This window comes from Thalassophryne amazonica, chromosome 7, assembly GCF_902500255.1.
Source record: "Thalassophryne amazonica chromosome 7, fThaAma1.1, whole genome shotgun sequence".
NCBI lineage: Eukaryota > Metazoa > Chordata > Actinopteri > Batrachoidiformes > Batrachoididae > Thalassophryne > Thalassophryne amazonica.
The window spans coordinates 67,750,241-67,772,487 of NC_047109.1; the positions used below are offsets into that span (position 1 = coordinate 67,750,241).

The 22,247-nt window shown below is 43.2% G+C and overlaps 1 protein-coding gene across 1 annotated transcript; it reads left to right on the forward strand.

Moving 5' to 3' along the window:
• The first annotated feature begins 1,879 nt into the window (after positions 1 to 1,879).
• On the forward strand, positions 1,880 to 22,243 carry onecutl (one cut domain, family member, like). Its single transcript, XM_034174376.1, has 3 exons — positions 1,880 to 2,026; positions 2,432 to 3,799; positions 16,980 to 22,243. The coding sequence occupies exons 2-3, from the start codon at positions 2,743 to 2,745 to the stop codon at positions 17,288 to 17,290; spliced, it is 1,368 nt and encodes a 455-aa protein (XP_034030267.1). The 5' UTR covers positions 1,880 to 2,026; positions 2,432 to 2,742; the 3' UTR covers positions 17,291 to 22,243.
• Positions 22,244 to 22,247: the final 4 nt, after the last annotated feature.

The following is a 22,247-nucleotide window of genomic DNA, read 5'->3' on the forward strand; positions in this document are numbered from 1 at the left end:
ATCGAAGTCTCGGTGGATGCTGAGTGGCTGTCGGATGCTCCAAAAGAGCATCAGTTGAGGGAGAGGTGATGGTCTAGTGGTTAAGGTGTTGGGTTTCAGACCAGAGGATCCTGGGTTCAAATCCCTGCCTGACTGGAAAATCGCTAAGGGCCCTTGGGCAAGGTCTTTAATCCCCTATTGCTCCCGGTGTGTAGTGAGCACCTTGTATGGTAGCACCCTGACATCGGGGTGAATGTGAGGCATAATTGTAAAAGCGCTTTGAGCGTCTGATGCAGATGGATGATCCAGAAGTTGCGCTCAGCCAAGCTCGGTGAATGCAAATATTTCAAAATGAACTAGCTCATTGATAGCTCACTGACTACCCTAAATCCTGGGTGCCATTTCGCCTCCCGGCATGCAGCGGGAAAACTCTTGGGTGTCCTTGGAGCTCGGGTATCAGTCCGCCTTCTCGGGTTTTCCAACCACAGATGGTGAACTTTCACCCCGACCTCCAAAAGGACCTTTTATTTTCGCTCTGTAGCCGTTGACCATTTTTACCTCCAGCTACTCGCCATCCACACACGCATCCATCCCTGCACGCTGGCTGCATGTGCGCGGGAGGATCGATAGGGCAGCATCTGCTCCGGGAAGCCGGCGGTCCCACACCGCGCAGCGCTGCGCTCCTTCCAAACGCCAGAACTGCTCATCTCTGAAAATTAAACTGACAGACACATATGATTAGTATGCACTCTGCCTCCCTGCCACTGTCTGTCTGAGGCCGGCTGGCTGCACGCACACGCGCGCACAGGCCCGACCGCGCAGACCGCATGTAAACACGGCGCGTATAGGCGCGCAAGAGCCATTACGCGCGTACAAAATCGCGCAATTCCCTTAAAACACACGCGGTAGGTTTGCGCAAATATACGTGCACGCTCTTGCGGTTACGTGCTCGCCCTTGAAGCAGGTTGGGGTCTTATGGAAAGGGCGGAGGAGGGAGGGAGGGAGGGGGTGCTGGAAGGTTGCATTGATCTTGTTGAGGGACTTTCCAGATTGAAGTGCTGCTGAGTGCTGAGCAAGGCCAAACACGCGCGCCACTTGACGCCGTTTATTCCTGAAAGGTGGGATTTACTTAAACCAAGAGGACTGAGACAGAAAATAAAACAAACACAAAATCCGACTGCGTTTTCTGCGAAAATCAACATGCGCTCTGATGTGGAAATGGATCATAGATTTTTTTTTCCCCCCCTCTTCTTTCATGTTGGGAGTCAAAAAAATCAACGAAGCTGTTTTCCTCACACATAAATAAATCACACAAGCCTAAATACACAATGATAAAAGGCAGCAGAAGATAACCTGGAGTGTTTTCTCTTTTCACTTCCATTTATATTAGTGTCACTCTGAACGTATACGCTGATTTGCGCCACAATCACCACTCGAGCGCAGCGGGATGTGCGCGCGTTAATTCATAAATGACTCGTGCAATCGTCTGAAGGAGCCTTAACCTGTGGGGTCATGAGAAAAGGAGCGTCTCCCCACCCCCCACCCCGGACAGAAAGGGTTAATTGGAGTAGGAATTTCATCGCGCATCTGTCAGATTTTTAAGGCCGTGACGCACTGAAAGCAGACTCGATGCGAGCGGGGGGGAGAATGAGAAAGAGTTGGTGGTGAGATCGATGAAGTGGCAGGCAGAGGCAGGAGGAGGAGGAGGAGGAGGAAAATCTCACGAGATAATGAAAGAAAAAGAGGAGAGCTGCTAGTGGAGAGCAACAACCGAGGCTGGACCGGAGATTTTTAGGACTGGGGGGAAACAAACCAAAACAGAAGAGGAGCGAAGAGAGAGCGCACAGGTTTGCGCAGATTGCTATTGTGCGTTTGTGTGTGTATATGTGTGCGCTTTTTTTGCGTGGCTGTGGCGAACGTATCGCGGCACCCCGGGGCGCAGCGGACCAATTGTGTGAATCTGCAGGCTGCTCGGCGACACAATCGGAGAGATGCTCAGGAGGACGGACACCAGCCGAGGACGCGCTCTGCTCAGAGGAGAATAACGGTAGGATGGTGCGCCTCTTCAAACGTCACATCGGCGCTTTGCACTGGCATTTCATATCTATAAACGTTCACATTTACATACGTGGCGTAAATCTCCAAACCAGACGCGCCGCTGTTACGTTTTTTTTTTTTTTTTTTTGCGCCTTGCTTCTGCATTCTTAACTTTACAGGAAAAAAAAAAATCCAAACTGTTACGTTTCCAGCGCTTCCAAAGCTTCTATCCAGATTTTCCTCACGTGTTCCGACAAAATAAACTTAAATACACCTTTGATTGCCATGAATGCGCGTGCATGAGTGTAAATAGAGGCTGTATGACAAAGTATGTTGACTGTTTTTTTTTTTTTTTTTTTGTCTGACATTTGTACCGGTTAAAGTGGAGTAACGGCGCTTGTTTTGTCTCACGCAGGCACAATAGCGAGACATCTGCCGAGCAGTTCAGCTGAGCACCAGACAAGTGCATAAAAATCACACTTAAAGCTCCTGATGCTGTGGCAAACTCGTCTTCCCGGAGTTTGAAGACAGTACTTAACGTTATCAGATAATTAATTAGACCCCATAAGCCCAGAAATCAATTAATTCACAAATCAATAAATCCATAGTCTGGTGTAAGGAGAGACCTTCCAGACTGTGAGCCCGGCTGGGGAATAATACTGACACAGGAGCAACTGCCCACAGCGCCCAGAAGTTAAAACTAGGGTTTGTTTGGTGGAAGTGAAGATGGATGGGAGTCTTGGGGAGATGTCCCTCCACAGCCACTCTGATCTGACTCACACCCAGGACGGCAGGGCTATGTTACACTCACGGGACCTTTCAGCTGCTTTCCCTAGGCCTTCCCTCGGGGGCCCTTCAATGTCTCTGGAGCCCGAGCCCCGTCCTCCAGGCTTTGATCACACCATGTCAGCACTTGGCTACAGTGGTGACTCCCCTTCCAGCTCTGGCAGCACCTACACCACCCTGACACCTTTACAACCCTTCGACGATAAGTTCCACCACCATCACCACCACCACCACCCCTGCCTGCCTGTCAGCAACGTTATCGGCAGCTTCACTCTCATGCGTGAAGACAGAGGACTTGGCGCCAACTTCTACAACCCTTACAGCAAAGACCTGGCAATGTCCCAAAGTTTGTCACCCCCATCCACAGGTTCAGGCCTTGGCTCATCCATGCATGGCTATGGCAGTTTGGGCAACAGCCCCAGTGGTAACAGTGGCCAGATGCTCCACGGCGGCTACGATGTCCACAGCGGGAACCTCTTCTGTCGGACGTCAGATTTCGGCCGTGAGATGTCCCCACCAGGGCTTGGAGGAAGTGATGCATCAGTCAGCCATCAGTTGAACAAAATGGAAGTCCATCAGCATGCTCCAAGCCACCACCCTCACATCTACAGCCAGCACTACCAGCCACACCACCACCCAAGCCAGCAGGCTTCCAAGATGGTCGATCACCTACACTCCTCTTCGTCAGCTTCATCATCGCCCGGTGAGGGCATGCTTCCAGGCTCACAGGGTGGCGGAGAAAGTGGAGGCGGCGCCGGAGAGGAGATAAACACCAGGGATGTAGCCCAGAGGATCATCACTGAGCTGAAACGCTACAGCATCCCCCAGGCCATTTTTGCCGAGAGGGTCCTGTGTAGGTCGCAGGGCACGTTGTCTGACCTCCTGAGGAACCCCAAGCCCTGGGGCAAGCTCAAGTCTGGCCGTGAGACCTTTAAGAGGATGTCCCGCTGGCTCCAGGAGCCTGAGTTTCAAAGAATGGCCTCGCTCCGGCTGGAGGGTAAGATCTGCTTTTGCACTCTATCTGCCTCTGTGTTGCTCCCTCAAAAACATGGTCAAGCACACAGCATGAACATACACAAAAACCATGCTCACAACAACAAACAGACACTCGCTCTCACCTTGTTTTCCCCAAACACCTTCCTTCTTCACGTCTTCCCAAAAAAATTCTCCTCTCTAGCAATCAGTATGCTGCTCAGGTGGAGACATGAGGAAGAGCAAAAGCATCAGAGGGATGTTTCTCTGACTTCACACTGCTGCATGTAGCGTTGCTTTGGACACCGTCTGCAACTAATGACTGTCTTCATTGATCCGTCAAGTCATTTTATTATTATTTCGCTCGTCACTCAGTGTATAAAAAGTCAGAAATTGACACAAAATGCTCCTGGCTTCTTCTCAGAATAAAATAAATGTCTTCCATTGATATGTTTTATCACATCAAAAGTACAAAATCAAATTTAGATTGTTTTGAACAATTAGTTCAAAGCAGTCTGCAAAATGTCACCACTTTAAAATCAGCAGATGAAAGGTGTTTTAAAGCATTTGAAACCACTGGATCCTTAAAATAATCATGTGTGTATTATCACTTTGTCAGATTTAATGCAGTATAACCTGTTTTACATTTGGTTTACAGATGTTTCAAACCAGGGAAATGAGGTCATAAACTATTTGTGGAACAGTTTGCATCCAGTTTATCTCAAATAAAGCAGAAGTGGAGAAAATGTCACATTTCAGTAGGAACAAGTCAGAATGTCTCAACCCCCCCCCCCCACCACCACCACCCATTGAATGCCAATTATTAAAATTGTTGATTCTGTTTCTTTTAAATGACAATTAATTTACTGTCTCATTTGTAAAGTCAGTTGTAATCAGAACTGAGAAGAATACTGAGGACAGTCTGAGCACCAAAGGGCCATATGTGCCATTCCTTTGTTTACTTTGCTCCCAAACACCACCTATTGATTTGTACATCGTACAGTAGTCCCCCCTACCCAAAAAAAGCCACATACATTTGCCCTCCTCTTCAATGAACCATGAAGATCAGTGTGAGCAGCCGTTGGCAATTTAATCGCCTCTCAGTCCACAAAATAATTTGTGCCGATATGCCACTCTGCAGCGATTGATTAATTGTAGCAGTGATTTATATCTGCTCAGCGCACGGCTGAAGTTGACTTGGCGAGGTAGCCGATGCAAATGAGGCTTGAGCTTTTGCCAGACATCTTTTATTGGCGTCGTCACTGAGGCAATTACCGCGAGGCTAAATACGAAATGTTGCGCATTTAAGTTTGAGACCATTTTCATATTTGGCGAAACAAAAGGATGATCGTGTCCCGTATTTGCACAGATTTTGCCACCTAAAGATCTTAGGCGCGCTGCAATCTGCTGCTCGACATTTAATATTCTTTGGGGGTGCGGGCTGAAGACAAGACAGCACGCTGTACAGTGCTGTGTTACAGTGTTGTCCCTCCACAGGGACCGAGGGCCCATCTGATACACGAAGCGCCAGAGAGAGAGATCCGAGTGAACACGGTAATGCAAGCCGGGCAGAGTGTATCTGCACGCTGCGGGGGTCTGCGAGCGCTACGTGTGTGTGAGCCTGCACACTTGATCACTGCTTTTCACTCTCTGTCAGCAGCGCCACTGATTAAGCCCAACAACACAATAGGGTTCATAGGTAATGATTGTGCACTCTTGCAATCCCTTCACAATTATTGATCTTTGATTGTTTGGCCCTAAGAGCACATGTGTACATCCTCCATTTGGAGAAAACCTTACAGCAATCACGCCCAAACCTCTTAACGCCACGATGAATTATCTCCAGGTTGGGTCAGAAATGTCGTCGTCTCGCATGCAGAAAAGCTCTGTGTGTAAAAACGGTCTTCCTGTCGTGCAGGCGCCTAATCATCATCACTATAAACTCGCCCTTTGTTCAGTTGATCGGCTAAAGCAGATTGTTAATCATCAATCATTTATTGCTGTTATTATTCTATCTGCTTGTGTCTTTATCTTTACAAACACTATTTTAACGAGTCAGGGTTTGAAACCCAGCAGACGATCAATCAGGCTCATAAAAAATTTAAGCGCCTACACAGAGACGTATGCTAATGTTTGACGATGCTCCTCTCGCTCCCACACAGTCTGAAATTGCAGATTTAGTTCCTGGCAAAGCCACAGTTTGGACAGCTCTGCACTTTTCTACATAACCTACTTTCCAAAGTGGGTTGTTGTGTATGTGTGTGTGTGTTTTTACCCCTGGCCAACCCCCTTTTGTTTAATTACAAGCCGGTATTGATTTCCATGGGAAAGAGCAGCACGCCTTGCCCACACACACCTCGGCCGCATCGGCAAATCGAGACTGGAATTAAAATGTGCGGCGCCCCGCGCTCCCTGGTCTGAAGATAGCTCGAGCGCTCCGAGCTTCACGCCTCAAATTTTAAGATGATCCTCCTTAATGCAGCACTCACTTAAATACATAGCGGGCCCTTCAGCGTCAGCCGGCAGCACTGACGTGTTCAGAATCCCTGCTCCGTCTCTGCGTTGCAGGGTATATACAGAGCACAGCGCTTTTAATTACGGGGATGCAGTTGCTGCCATTTTGTCTTTCAGTGTAATTGTTTTCAAGCATCACCACGGAGGAGCTGATCCTCGGATTTATCTGCAGTGTCTTCTTCTTTTTTTTTTTTGTTTTTTTTATGGGCCTGTATGCTCGGTGGATTACCGCGCTGTATATGAGATGCATCTCCAGCACAACCTCAGGCTGCGGAGGCAGCAATCAGGATTTAGTCAGAGAAGGCAGGATGGAGTCCACACAGTCGTGTTCCGACACTTAAAGTCAAGGGGCGGGGATCAGGATCACAGACTATAACTTTAAAGATGATGGCCGAAGCCCTTGACTAAAGGTCTAAATGAATAAAAAAGGTCAATGCGGTTTACGCGTTGGCTTCGCTGGCTGCACTACCCCCACAGTAATCAAAGCGACAGAGCCTCCTCCACCACCACCACCACCACCTCTCGTACAGTTCTCGCCGCCCTGGCTGGGCTCAAAGGTCACAGCCAAAACTATTTGCATATCAGGAATTGCAAACAGGTCGATGTGGCACTCGCTGCACAACAGTCCCCAAATGAACAGCTGTGCTGTGTGTTTCCTTTTTATTTTATTTTATTTTATCTGCAGCTCACTCCACTCTGGTGCTGAAGGGGTTAACCAGCCTCTGTGGGTCGAGGAGTCTGAGTTGCACAGATTTAATCAATAATTTCTATCAGCCCCTGGCCCAAGAAATCAGCAGGGGGTGGGCTGGGGAGGAGGGGGGGAGGCAGGGATGTAGGGGCTGAGGTGTGTTTGGGAGGGGGGCAGCGGTGGCTACAAGGGGGGTGTAGGTTGAGACGCCGGGGGGTAGGGAAAGGGCTTTCGATCACGTTTCACCAACACGAGACAGCGGCATACATCATGATTAGGGGCTGTTCCCACGATCATAAGAAGCCTATGGGGGAAAATTTATGTCTCCAGGAGTTACTCCTGCACGGGGGATTTATAGCATGGTAATTGTGAGCCTTTTACACATGATTACAGCATAAGGAAGCATTTACTTAATGGCCAGCCTTATGATGGTCAACCAGGGAAAGAGAGTCGAGGATGGGATGGAAGGCAAGAGGAGGAGGAAGAAAAGAGCGGCAGGACACCCTGACTCCTCCAACAACCCATAAATCCTTGCTACAAGCCAGCTAGCCAGCGCGATCATGCTGTTCCTTTCATTAGTACACGGAGCTGAGCGCGCACCACTGTACGCGCCTCCACCCGCCAAATATCGATGACACGGATGGTGTAGTGTGGAAAAAAAAAATATTCCAGTTGTAGTCATATTGACATGGTTCTGACATCTCAGCCTGCTCAGATTTTAATGAGACGTGGTTCAATAACTCTCATGAAAGCAAACGAGCTGAGGATGCCTAAAAGCTAATGTGGGCCTGTAATCTCAGGATGACACGAGCAACATCCCCGAGTCAAAACATTTCCTTCACATAATGATTTTTCAAGGATCACGTGGTCACAGTCAGATTTATTCCCGATCACGTTGGAGCGCTTTATGTGAGAGAAACCCGAGCGGATGTCAGAGCGATTGCAACCTCTCCATCTGATTGTGTTGTGACAGCACGGCAGTGAGGTTGCACCTTGATGAGAGGTATTTACAGATGTGAGGGATGTACAGTAAAAATCTACAGCTCTGTGTTAACACACAGATTTAAGTCAATCAAATGACTTAAATCTGTGAGCTGTTGTGCCTCATGTAGTGTATCAGTGTGTTTCAAATTGAGGATTTAAAGGTTATCACCACTGCAGAGCTCCTGTGTAATCAAACCCATTTTGGCAGTATTACAGTTCCATATGTAAGAATTTCTTAAATCATGTATAGGAAAAATATGACCACTCCTCTCCATTTCTGCAACAAAACAGCTTTTTCAAGAATTTTTATCAAGAGTGTCATTTATCTTGTCTTGTTTGACTGGTCTGATCCATTTTTGAAAAAAGAAAAGAAAAGATGATTTGCTTGAAAATCAGGTTAAAGTCATTTTTATGGCACATGTTAATTCTTGACAGGTGCTTTTTACTTATATCTTAAGAAATTAGGATTTTAATGGGACACTCTTAAGTACAAAATACGGAGCATCTGTAAAGTATTTCATTTCACTATGTTACAGCCAGCAAATTAATTCTTTTTCCCCTCAAAATTCTACTCACAATACCCCATAATGCCACCATGAAAAAAGTTTATTTTGAAATTTTTGCAAAGTTATTAAAAATTAAAAACTAAGGAATCACATGTACATTTGGGTTGGGACGACTAATAAAAATCATTAGTTGAATAGTTGGATACCATTAGTCATGGACTAGTCGACTAGTTGGCAGCTAAATTTGACATTAAGCCAATTTTGAATGTTCATGGTGGAACTCAAATGTGGCATTTATTTTAAGAAATATAAGCACAAAGTCACAAGTACAAAAAAACAGCATTAGCATGAAGACAATACCTGCATTAATTTACTAAGCGTAGACTACGTTTGAGCTGACAGACTGCCAAGGTTCATACACTTTCTTCACTAAGTGGCAGCTCCAGCAGCTCTATTTTTTAATGGTTAAATTAACTTAATAAATGGCTTTCGACTAGGTGGCTAAAAGAAATAGTCGACTAGTCGGATGTTAGCTAGTCGTAGTCGACTGTTATGATGAGTCGTCCAATTCGTAATGTATGTAAGTATTCACACCCTTTGCTCAATACTTATTTGATGGACCTTTGGCAGCAATTACAGCCTCAAATCTTCTTGAATATGATGCCACAAGCTTGGTGCACCTATCTTTGGGCAGCTTTTCCCATTCCTCTTTGTAGCACCTCTCAAGCTCCATCAGGTTGGATGGGGAGTGTCATTTGCACAGACATTTTCAGATCTCTCCAGAGATGTTCAATCGGATTCAGGTCTGGGCTCTGGCTGGGCCACTCAAGAACATTCACAGAGTTGTCCTGAAGCCACTCCTTTGATATCTTGGCTGTGTGCTTAGGGTCATTGTCCTGCTGAAACATGAATTGTCGCCCTCTGTACATTGCTTCATTCATCTTTCCTGACTAGTCTCCCGCTGAAAAACATCCCCACAGCATGATGCTGCCACCACCATACTTCACTGCAGGGATGATGCCTGCTTTCCTCCAAACATGATGCCTGGCATTCACACCAAAGAGTTCAATCATTGTCTCATCAGACCAGAGAATTTTGTTTCTCATGGTCTGAGAGTCTTTCAGATGCCTTTTGGCAAACTCCAGGTGGGCTGCCATGTGCCTTTTACTAAGGAGTGACCTCCATCTGACCACTCTACCATACAGGCCTGATTGGTGGATTTCTGGAAGATTCTCCTCTCTCCACACAGGAATGCTGGAGCTCTGACACAGTGACCATTGGGTTCTTGGTCACCTCCCTGACTAAGGCCCTTCTCCCCTGATCACTCAGTTTCGACAGGCGGCCAGCTTTAGGAAGCGCCCTGGTGGATCTGAGCTTCTTCCATTTACAGATGATGGAGGCCACTGTGCTCATCATTTGCAACAGCAACAGAAATATTTCTGTGCTCTTCTCTAGATTTGTGCCTTGAGACAATCCTGTCTCAGGGGTCTACAGACAACTCCTTTGACTTCTTGCTTGGTTTGTGCTCTGACATGCACTGTTAACTGTGGGAGATTATATGTAGACAGGTGTGTGCCTTTCCAAATCATGTGCATTTAACTGAATTTACCCCAGGTGGACTCCAATTAAACTGTAAACATCTCAAGGATGACCAGTGGAAACAGGATGTACCTGAGCTTAATTTTGAGCTTCATGGCAAAGGATGTGAATGCTTACCATGTACATGTGATTCCTTAGTTTTTTCTTTTTTCATTCATTTATTCATTCATCTTCTACCGCTTAGTCCATTTAAGGGTCGCGGGGGGCTGGAGCCTATCCCAGCAGCCATAGAGCGCGAGGCGGGGTACACCCAGGACAGGACGCCAGTCTGTCGCAGGGCCACAAACAGACAAACAAACACACACACACACACACACCTACGGACAATTTAAAGATTCCAATCCACCTAACCCGCATGTCTTTGGATGTGGGAGGAAACTGGAGCACTTGGAGGAAACCCACACAAACACGGGGAGAACATGCAAACTCCACACAGAAAGGCCACGGGAATTGAACCCACGACTTTCTTGCTGTGAGGCAACAGTGCTAACCACTAATCCACTGTGCTGCCCCTTTTTCTTTTTAATAAATTTGCACAAATCTAAAAAAAAAAAAAAAAAAAAAAAAAAAATCATTTTTCACATTGTCATTATGGGGTATTGTGTGTTGAATTTTGAGGGGAAAAAAATGAATTTTATTCATTTTGGAATAAGGCTGTAACATAAAAAAATGTGGAAACTGAATGCTTTCTGGATGCACTGTAACCACCAAGTCAGCTGTCAGCCCTATGATGTGGTTGTTTTTGTTTGAAAATGATAGTGATTTGGTATTTTTGAATACTATTGAGGTCATTTCAGACCTCAATATTGTTAAAAAATAACAATGTACATTTTTTTTTAAATGCAGTGAAGCTTTAAAGATTAACTAGTTCTTCACTTTTATAACTGAATAATCGTGAAAAAGTGGCAGAAAAAAGTATGTCTTGAGAGCCAATTGTTTACGACTTTGGGGGAGCCAAACAAAACTAAACAAAAACCAAATACCCAACCGGGCCTGAAATCCTGTGTAATGTGTGGTAATATTAACGTTGTAGAACACTGTGAGCAATTGAGAGAGCTTTAAACATTTGTGATGTTGGGTTAAACTGTGATCCAAGCAAACATTATATTTAATTGATGCAGATTGTGGCAATCTTGCGTAGAAGTAGGTGAAAGTGGACATTTGGCTATAATATACAGTAATCAGGACCACCCGTTCTCTATGGAGAAGCCTCCTTCTGATCCTCTTCCACAATATGAAACCTATGAAGAGCATATTTCCCACTTCAACAGAAGACTGTTTTGGGATTTTAACTGAGAATTTTTAGCGTTTTGGACAAGTTTTGGAAAAACAAGTTCAGAGGATGTCGCATTTTGTGCACCCACTGCCGCATGTGCAAAAATAAATAAATCGCATAATATAACTGTTACATAATCAGGTGTCATTGCAGTACTTGGTTACAATCGTATGTAATTGGATGTAAAATTGTAGGTAACAGTAAGAACAGCAATTACATACGAATGGTGGCTACAATTTAAGAAAACTGGAGCTGATTTCCTCACTTATAAAATCAACACCAAAAATAATGGAAGATATTCCCTTTAATGATACCTAAAATTGACAGTGTTTTTTTTAATTGATTTAATTTTATTATTATTATTACACTGAATCATTTATCACTTAACTGTTTTTGTGCAAAAATAAGACAACTGTTAAACATCAAAGTATGAGGCAAGATCTTTTATTTGACTCCAATTTATGATTTCATTTGTGATTTGGCATTTTCTTCAATCTATTCATTCATTATTTAGTGTATAAAATGTCAGAAAACATAAAACAAATTTGTCCACAAACTATACAGAAGTTAAAGTGAAGCATTTTGGTAAAAACCATCAGCACATAACATGCAAATAGTTAAAATGCACAGAACTATAAAACAGAAACAAACATTAAAATATCACATTTGGGATACAGGAATCAGGATTATTTTTGTGTAAAAAATGAAGTTGAGCATTTCTTGTCAACAGACTAATTGAGGAATCAAAATTTTAAAATATTAACGCAACATCAGCGTAAGAAGTGCACACAAAACTGGTTCTAATTTCCAGGCCTCACAATAATTGTGTAATAAAAGTCCAGTATCAGCAGCAGCAGCACATCCATCCCGTGCTCGTGTGTGTGTGTGCGCGTGCTCGCGCGTGCACATGCTGCTTACCCTCAGAAATGCATTTGATACCATCAGCAAAACAGTCGCTCAGCCGTGCGGTGCTGATTGAAACCCCTTAAAAATGTGCATTTAGGTAATTGCACGGCTTCCCCCAAATATGTTTTAGTCCACTTAAGGCTTCTAAACACCCTGGGCAGTGCCGAGTCTGCTTGTTTCACTCTGCCCTGATGTAACCTGCCTTTAATAGAAAATAAATTAGTCCCCCCTAAAGTGATTATGACTCACTCACTGCAGCCACATGTAAATGACTTTTATGAGAAACTAATGATGTTCAAGTGTCCACTAAGGCAAAGGGAGACAAGGGGAGATGGACAAGGGGTGGGTGGGTGGGGGGTGTAGGATTGGTGCACGAAGGCAGAGGTTGGTGTTGTGTTTCCTGTAAATACAGAATTACAGCGTGTTGGAGGTGAAGGGTTCACTGGCGGATATGCAGAGGAGCTGCAGCCTGAATTCTAAACGCTCGTCTCATTCTCAAAATGGATCAGAGATCAACTCCCCCCCCCACCACACACACACACACACACACACACACACACACACACACACACACACACACACACACACACACACACACACACACACACACACACACACACACACACACAAACCTATTTGTCTTCCTCACTCAATTGCGCCTTTGCTCTCATGTTTTTTTTTTATTATTTTACTTTTTTCCCCTTATAATTACTGACTTTGCAAACGGAAATATTGATTGTATAATTGAGTGATGTTTAACCCACAGATTTATTTACTTTTAATATTAGCTAATAAGCACAACACCTCCTTAACTTTATCCACGCATTAAAATTAAGAATCTGTCCTGAGATAATTCAAGAAGAAATATTGTCAATTATTACATAAATAATGATGCTATGAGACAGAATCTAAAATGTGAATTCTCCACTAATGGCTTGATGAAAGGCAGGTTGCAGCCTCCTTCAGATGATGTAATATTTGTTGTTGAGCTGTAAGTGTATTTATCACCAGTTGTATTGGGCCTTTGTTATCCTGCACCATTATTATCTTCTGCACCTTGTTTATAGTTTGAAACACACCTCATAGCACTGCAATAAACTGTCACCTAGTTTGTATTCATGCAGGGTATTGAAACAATAAAAAAGATAGAACTGATGACATGAGCAACTTACAATGTTGGTAAAGGAGCAGTGTGGTTTAAATCAACCCGTTTCCACCCCAAAGTCAAAAAAGGACACTGTGTGAGTCTGTGGGTATCCATTTAAATAATTTACAAACTCCGACTGACATTTAACAGCAGCTCATCTTCCTCCAAAATCAAGTGGACCTGGAATCTAGAATTGAATAAAACATTATCATTCAGAGGCAGAGACACCTTTTGTTACAAAATTAAACTTAAGTGACCCTGGATCATGTCTTGTAATCTATATGAAATAATGCAAATCTGTCTACCATGTGATGCAAAGCAGCGCACAGCGCAACACATCATTGCAGTTTCCATTAACGTAGTTGTCATTTCCACACGCAGCACCCACGTTCTTTAAATCACATCTTTACTTGCACTCATTTGTTGGCATGTTGGACTTAAAATGAGGTGTGTGATCCGGCACAGTGTTGGTGTGTTGCTGTTGTGAGGCAACTGAAAGTGATTGCACCATAGAGCAACAAACACCTGGTCTAAAGTCAAGTGTAGAGTTTTCCTGCGATTTATACGGTGCAATATTTAAGCTGTACATAGGCGGCTTCACGATACTTGTGCACACAAGTCAACTGAATTGAACACAACCATTAAATGAAATAAAAGTGACCACTAATAGAGAAATGCAAAACTTCGCCGTACTGCTTCAGTGCTTCACCTCAGGGAGCTTTGGTGGCTGCTGTCCACTTGCATGCTTTGAAGTGTGAGTGTAGATTTATTAACTTGACACAAACTCTCTTGAAACTGCTGTTTGAATAGTAAAGTGCAATTTGCTGGTACACCCCAGCACTTAAATTACTCATCTGATTGGTTTAATTCTTACACCCAAACACACCCATGACTAATTGACTAAATTGAACCCCCTTATGCCTTACTTTGAGCTCAGTTTACACACCCTATTAATAGCAAAGTGTAGTTGGACATGCCCAAATGCAATGTAGAGTGCATGCTTTAAAGCGTCAAGATGGGAGCTTAAATGTTTCACCTGTTGGGCAACAGCATGTCTTTTCAGTGGTGTCATAATCAACCTGTTGTGTTGATTCAGATAAGGCGTGAAACTTCATATACTGTATCAATCATTTGAGCACATACCTCCACCAAAGCCACATATTCACCCCTGACAAAATAGCCACTTTCACGTGCACTTAGCTATGAAATTTTCTATATGCTTATAAAATTTCATCAAGATCCATTCTCTAATATTCTTCTAGAATCTGGATCCAGAATATGTTTCAGATCAACTCAAAAATTAGATAAATGATTTCCAATGACATTACTTATCTCCTTATGAGATATTATCAAAGTTCATTACCCTTTGCACTGGTGAAGCGGGTACTGCATGTCTGTCTATCTGTGAACAAGCTAACTAAGAAACAGCTAGAGGGATTTTCACCAAACCTGGTGGGAATATTACTTGGGCAGATATTTTGACATGATTAACTTTTGCAGAGGATCAGACAAAGGTCAAGGTCAAGGTTAACAAAAACACGGTGCAATTTTTTTTTCTGCTATATCTCTGCAACCAGTAGGGCTAGAGAGATGACTTAAAGTTGCTATTTATCAACAAAATATTTGTGATTGATTGGTATTAAGTACTGTCAAGAAGTCACGAGGAGCTCATAAAAGGAAGTTGTGTTTGTTCAGAGCATGCAGGGTTTTCAGCCCTCTGATGCCTTTTATTATTTATAAATGTTTTAATCAAATGTTCTTGAGGGCTTAAAATGTATTTTGGATCCTGGATTCAAACTATGTTCCAGATCAAATATAAATAAATAAATAAATAAATAAATAATCCCTCATTTTGTCAGACATGATCCATCTGCTCATCAAATTTCATCAACATCTTCTCACAACTTTTTGAGTTAAATGTTGCAGTGTGCCAAACATTCTTCTGGATCTGAGTTCCAGATTATATTTTGGGATCACCTCCAAAGTTGAATCACATATTTCCTTGAACATTAACATATTTTCAAGAGTAGATATTGGAGGATTTTGTACTAGTTTGGGAGATGCTGTGAGTTATAGTCCAAAGTGATTTATATGTAAAAAAATAAAAAAAAATAAAATAGGGGTGTAACAGTACACAAATATCACATTTTCAGTACAGTGTAAACAAGAAACATTGAACATTGAAGGTATTTAGCCTGTTCTTTAAGATAGTGTGACTAAATATTTTTCTTCAGATTCACACAATTTTTTTTTTTTCCTGAATTCATACTAAATTAGTGCAGTGCCCGTAGGAAGTTTGTATTCCTATAGAAAATAGAAAAATAGAGCTAAAAATTTAATTAAAAAAGGCCGTCACCAGATTAATAGTGCATGATAATGCCAAATACCACCAGACCAATTGAATTCTAAATAAAGTGTTGTGAAATGCCATCACCAGAATGCAGCACTTATAAATGCCACCAGTTGTAATATAACTAATAAAAATCATAACCAGTGAATATACCTGTACAGTATTTATCACAGTGCCAAGGTTTCCCTCAAAATATTTTACTTTACTTATATAGTAATACTTTACTTTTTGATTGGTTTATCTATTAAAGAGTGAAAACTGAAGGAAATCAATTGTCACATTTTGAGAGGAGCATGTTTTGTGTTAAAATAAAGCCATAAAATATATATTTATATTTTTTTACGTTAGCGGTTTTATATGACGAAATAAATGGAACATGGAAACTAATTTTAACGTAAATCCATATACAAACAAAGGTTTTGCATGACAGAGGCACTGCAGAGGGCGCCATTTTAGAAGTACTGATGTTACAATGTCAAAATAAAGGTTTAATATCAAAATAAAGGTTCTGAAACTTAATCTCCAAAATTTTCATGATAAAAGATGCACATCATCATGCCACGCGCAAGCCATATCCGAAAGCTGAGGTCAATCTGACAAACAGTCAGAGAGATATGTGAGCCACGTATACACACAGACATTTCTTGCTTGACAGATGATATATGTTTTAAAAATAAATGTGTTATACTCCATGTGTTTTACCTCTTCATGATGCATTTTTTAACAGATACAACTTATCTTTTCAGCTCGAAAATATAGTACCTACGTATCTGCTCACTAAATTTCATTGAAATCCAATAACTTTTTGAGTTTTCCTGCTAATAGACAAACAAACAGACAAACCTAATAAGAACTTTGAACATGTACTTTCATGTGGGATTGGTGCACTTCATTGTCCTTATTGCACTTTATATTTCAGACAAATGCATTAAAAAGTAATGCAAAGGATGAGGAAACTTTTTGAGTATTGGCCTGGATGTAGTTTTCCCTTTATCAGCCAACACCAGCTCACTGGCAGTAAGATGTGAAAGGCTGAACATCTTGATTCTTTAACTGCACAGTGAAACAAGTTGCTGAATCATCTCTTTTAACTAATGAAAGTTGCTCCGCTAATCTGTTTGTTCTCAACAAATCCACTTTCCCCAGCTTAATCCATTTGTTCTAGTTACTCAGACGGTCTTTTAGCTAACCCATTTCCCTGTTTAATTTGTCTTTTTTTAACCATGTGCCTCCAGCCTGCAAGCGGAAGGAGCAGGAGCAGAACAAGCTAGAACGCAACCAGGGCCCGAAGCGCACCAGGCTGGTGTTCACGGACCTGCAGCGGCGTACGCTCATGGCCATCTTCAGGGAGAACCACCGCCCGACCAAGGAGCTACAGGTCACCATCTCCCAGCAGTTGGGCCTGGAGCTGTCCACCGTCAGCAACTTCTTCATGAACGCCCGCCGCCGCAACCTCAACAAGTGGGCAGACGAGGGCCGTCCCTCCTCCACGGGCTCCTCGGGTTCCAGCGTTTCCTCTTCCGCAGTGTCCTGCAGCACGGCGTGATGAGGGGCGGCGGGGAGGGAACTGAGGAAGCAAGGGGGGCACATAGACTGATCTAGGCAGAGATCAGCTGTCGTAAATGTCCTCCTCATTATCAGAAGGAGCGACATTGCTGTCGATCATAGATTTATGAAGTATCTTGAAGCTTTTTCCAAACCAAAGTCGATCGCTCCCTTGAAATGGAAGGGGGCGATACCCAGAGTGATATGATAGCAGGACGTGAGGTCCTGCTGTTTGTATAGTCGAGGGTGCAGCGATGATTTGACTCAAAGAAGAGTCACACCCTCCTCACACAGACACCATCTCATTGTGTTATTTTGATTTTATAGCTCAAAGATAATGAGGGTATTACAAATCAGGAGGAAGCATATTTTGGTGTACCTTCAAATTTGTCATCACCTCTCCAAATCAAGACGTGCCGTTTGTTTACACGTGGAGAGCTCCATTTTGTAACTTTTTAATCAAAAGTGTTAACCATCATCCAAAGACGTTAATCCTCAACAGACTTTTTTTTCAAGAATCAAGGCGCAAAAGGAAAAAAAAAAACCTTTTTCTTTTTAAAAAAAAAACTTCCCATTTTTTTCACCGAAGAATCTAAATCCCTTTTCTTAGCATGTGTTTCCATGGTGATGGTTCCCAGGACTACCTGTTCCATGATCAGAGCCTGGAGTTATCAGGAAGGCTCTGCAGCGTCCGTGACTCCAAACTGTCAATCAGTCACCATCAACAGAAGCCCTGGCCTTTACTTTTTCTCTTTTTTTTTAAAGATGATCCCATCTTGAATGAATCAAGAATTTTCAAGGGGGGAGCCTCAGTGCATCTCACCGTACGCCAGGACAGAATCAATAAATACAAGTAGGACGCAGAAACAGACTTGTTGGTGCAAACTGTCTAGCTTTAAGACTCTGACTGAGCTTTCAGATGAAAAGGTCAGCAGCCATTTTTGATTCAGAAACAAGCCAAAAAAGTGAAAAAAAAAAGAAAAACAAAGGCTCCAGAGGGAAGAGGTATGCCTGACACAATGTATAGTGACAGTGTAGTTTTTTCCCCCAACACGCATTTCCAAACAACTGTACGCACCTCTTCTCCATTACAAAATCTTTTTTTACAGATGTCTAGAAAAATGGAGGAATGTGATTCTTTCAGACCTTTTTGTACAGATTTCAAGCACATTGCTCTATTTATAGAAACACGCCGGAAGTGTGGGGGTCGTCATTTCAGCCCCACTGACATACAAGGTCATTTTTTTGGTCCACAAAGGAAAGTTTAACACGCCTCCTTTTAGCCAGTAGTTATATTGAAGAACAAAATGCAATTACTGATCTGATCAACGTATTTATTACTGCATTTGTGTATTTATTGTTTCCCTTTTTATTTCCACTCTATTTATTTGGTTATTTATTTATGCTATCTATATACTGTAAGTATTTATTTAATAATGCTCTGTATGTCTGTGTGAAACTGAAGACTTTTTCTGATGGGCACTTTTAGCTGTAGAAACCCATCGTAATACCAAAGATTATCATCCCTGAATGTACGGCCTGAACCCCCTCAACCCTGTATTCCCCCACCCAACTCTGACCAAACCCAATCCAGCCTGATCCAGCGATGTTTCGTATCTCTCTTTAAGGCCTGGTCTTTGTTTTCGTCTTCTGTAGAATAACGGGGATTTCTTTAATCTTGCAAATGTCTCTGCTGTCAGCTGTTGACACCAAGGCCAAAGCTTTTTTTGAATGTTGTGATAATGTTAATGACCATACTGTCAAAGATGTGGCATCCCTTGGGGACACAGGTTGCTTGTAAAAGTTTAGATCAATGCCGTCTGGCAGAGTGTGGACCGTGTCTGGGGACCCACTTAAAGAGCCGTCTAGAGGGCCTCTGGGTAAGAGTCCTTCAGGGACAAATGCAAGCATGCATACTGTGCGTTTGCCTGGGGAAATGCACGGTTGTGACACCCTCTCCACCTGCTGTCTCCACCCACCCAGACTCTCCTGTATATATGTTCAGCTCTGTGTGAGTTCGCTGTCTTCCGTATACTAAGCTCTTCTGCCAGTTGTCTCAGTTCCACAGGGATCTTAGGGTTTGCCCATTGTCTTCTGAGGTTCCTCATCTTGTTGACATCTTGAGTTTTGTGTTACTGCGATTATAGATTTTATTTTCCTTTTAGGATGCCATTTTACCTTCACTGTCTTCTTTCTGGATTCTTTACTAGTCTTCTGTTGTTCGTTACTCAACTTTTGTGGTTCTCTGGTTTTGTTGCTCAACCTTTGAAGCTTGGCAGAGCAGGTAGCTCACTGGGATAGGAGTTGAACTGTCAGGATGTACTGTAGATGTGGTTCAGTTCTCAGTCATGCTGCCTATTTGTGTCTTTGGATGAGACACTTAATCTGCAGTGCCTCAGTCCACCTAACTGTAAATGGGTAGTGGCCTTGACTGGAGAAGCAACATGTGATGGAGTGGTGTTCCATCCATGGGAAGTCACAGCCTCTCAGTGACTTCACACTATGATATCTGGGATAAGCACCGGCCTCAATGAGCCTCAGGTTCTAGATGCAGGACTTACACTGACTGTTTGTTTCCGGCCTTCTTCAGGAGTATTTATTGCCTTTTTGGGGTCTTTGTCTCGCAGGCTGTTTTACTGGCCTTCTTAGCCTTGTTCCTCATCTCCTGGGCATCTGGTTTTGTTGCTCAGCTTTTGGGTATTGTCAGATTTGCCCTTGTCCAGATGGGGTTAATTGTTACTATCGTTTGCTTTTTTTTCCTTGCCTTCAGTGGCTTGTAAGGCTTGGCCTTTTAGGGTCTTAGGATTTTTCTGGGGTTCTTGAAGTTTCTTCCAGAACATGTTGGATATTCTCTTTGAAAACTACACAGGCACAAACAATTAGATTTTCCAGCCATTGCACAGTTGATGCCTAAATCATGGGAAATCCCCCAAGATTTGTTTTTCTGACCTGTGTATAAATGCTGCCAAAGACTGGCAAGGTTAGCCTAGCTGTTTTACACCCGTTTTCTCTCTTTTTCTTTCTTCGATGTTGGAAGGGGCGGCTTGCCGAGGCCTCCTTCACAGCATGCACTTGAAAGAGGGGCGGTCATGAAAGAGGCCATCGACTTTTTCGCAGACTTCAAAGGGAAAGCTTTTTTCATCCTGTCTTCTCTCTGGGTATCTGGTCTAGGGTCCGCTCTCGGCCAGACCTGTGGGCTTTAGGGGGCATTCAAAAGGGGGTGGAGGGAGATCAGAGAGGAGGCTGAATCATCCAGAATGAGGACAGTGGCAGTAGTACTCTGTGTGTGTGTGTGTGGAGGGGCAGGGGCGATGTTTGAGGAACAGGAGGTGGTGGAGTAGTGGAGCATGGAACTGAATTAAACTTTAATGAGCAGCAATTGTAAGCATGCTGAGCGCGGAGGGGAGTGAGAGTGGGGGTGTGCTGTTCAATCTATACAGAAGTGGGGTGGGGGGGGGGAATAAAGTTCCTCTGCTGACCTCTCGCTAGCTACTGTCACAGTATCAAAGCGGAGGTGACACCTTTCAGGTTCCTCTTTGTCTCACTGACTGGGAGCCTAAAATGGAGACAGAGCTGTTTGTATTGAGCCACCTTCTGCTCCGTGTCAAGTGGAGAAGCTCTTCCCTGTCTGTAAGGAGGGGAGGCGGGAGGGACAAACTCAGTTGCCCATGCAGGTGATCTGCATTGCTGTTTCAGCCTGTGGCACCCCCTAGTGGCTGTTCTAGAAATTTGACCCTGAAGCTAGGCCAGGAACAGGTGCAGTGTTTGAGAGGGAAGCATGATAATAATAAATCAGCAGAACTGAAAGCTAATATATACTTTCAAAAAAAAAAAAAAAAAAAATAGAATGTTTAAACCAAAAAACAACCAAAGATTGATGTGAAACTGCTGAATCTTTATGGGTACTTTTAGCAGTTTCCTATCAGAGCTACTGTAGCACTCAGAGGATGGAAGATAGCACCAGTAGGGGTCTGCTTGCTGATTATGTTGCATAAAACGGTATTATGTTTAGCTGGAACTGAGAAACTGATATGAGACAGTGTCTTCAGAGGGACGTCTTTTGACTGTGTAACTCCCCCGTGTCCCCCAACCTCTCCCCTACGTGTACATGAATACTTTACCCATCTACCTCAACTGTGTGAGATGTTGTGTGGCAAAGATATTCCTTAACCAAAGAATCCATCCTGTCAGGGTGTCTGTTTATCTTGTCTGTCCATCCATCTCTCCTTCATGCCTTTTACTCCAAACCAAATGTGCTGGAATCAATCCGTGTCAGGAGCCAAACCGGGCCTCCGTCCAGCCAAAGCTTAAATCCAGTATGCTAGTGTCCCACTGATCCATGTTCTGTATATAAATAAAATCATTCTCAAGACCAAAAAAGGAGGTGACAATCCAAGCAAGGAGGATCTTGCTATAATCAACGTTGCCTATTCCTTGTTTCTGACAACTAATCATGTGACCCGCCGTCAAAGAAAGCCCCCCCCAACCCCACCCAATTCAACCGCTCATCCAAAAAATAAGGTCAGAGGACACAAAAGGTATTTTTCCACATTTGTAAACCACACCTCCTGCATTTTTTTTCCTCCCAAGAAATGTTTAGCGTAGTTGAAATGCTGTTTGATCCAACTGTTGTAAGTAGGAATTACTGAAATCCATACAAAAGCTTTAAACGGGGACGAGCTGAGGGAAATATTTTGAGTCTGAGTTACCTCAGCTTGGACCCGGCCCACCATGCTTTATCGTGCCATTCTTGTCCATGTGGTAGATTTACTATTGAATGTGGCTAACCAACCAAAGGCTTTTAAAAAAAAAATACACAACACTTTAAACGTCAATCATGGTGGGACATTTTGTATCAACAACTAAAGAAAATTCCTTTGAATACCTCATGTGAAAATTGTTTGTTGTGATGTTGCACTAAAAAAAAAATAAAAATGACTCATTTGTAACCCAACACT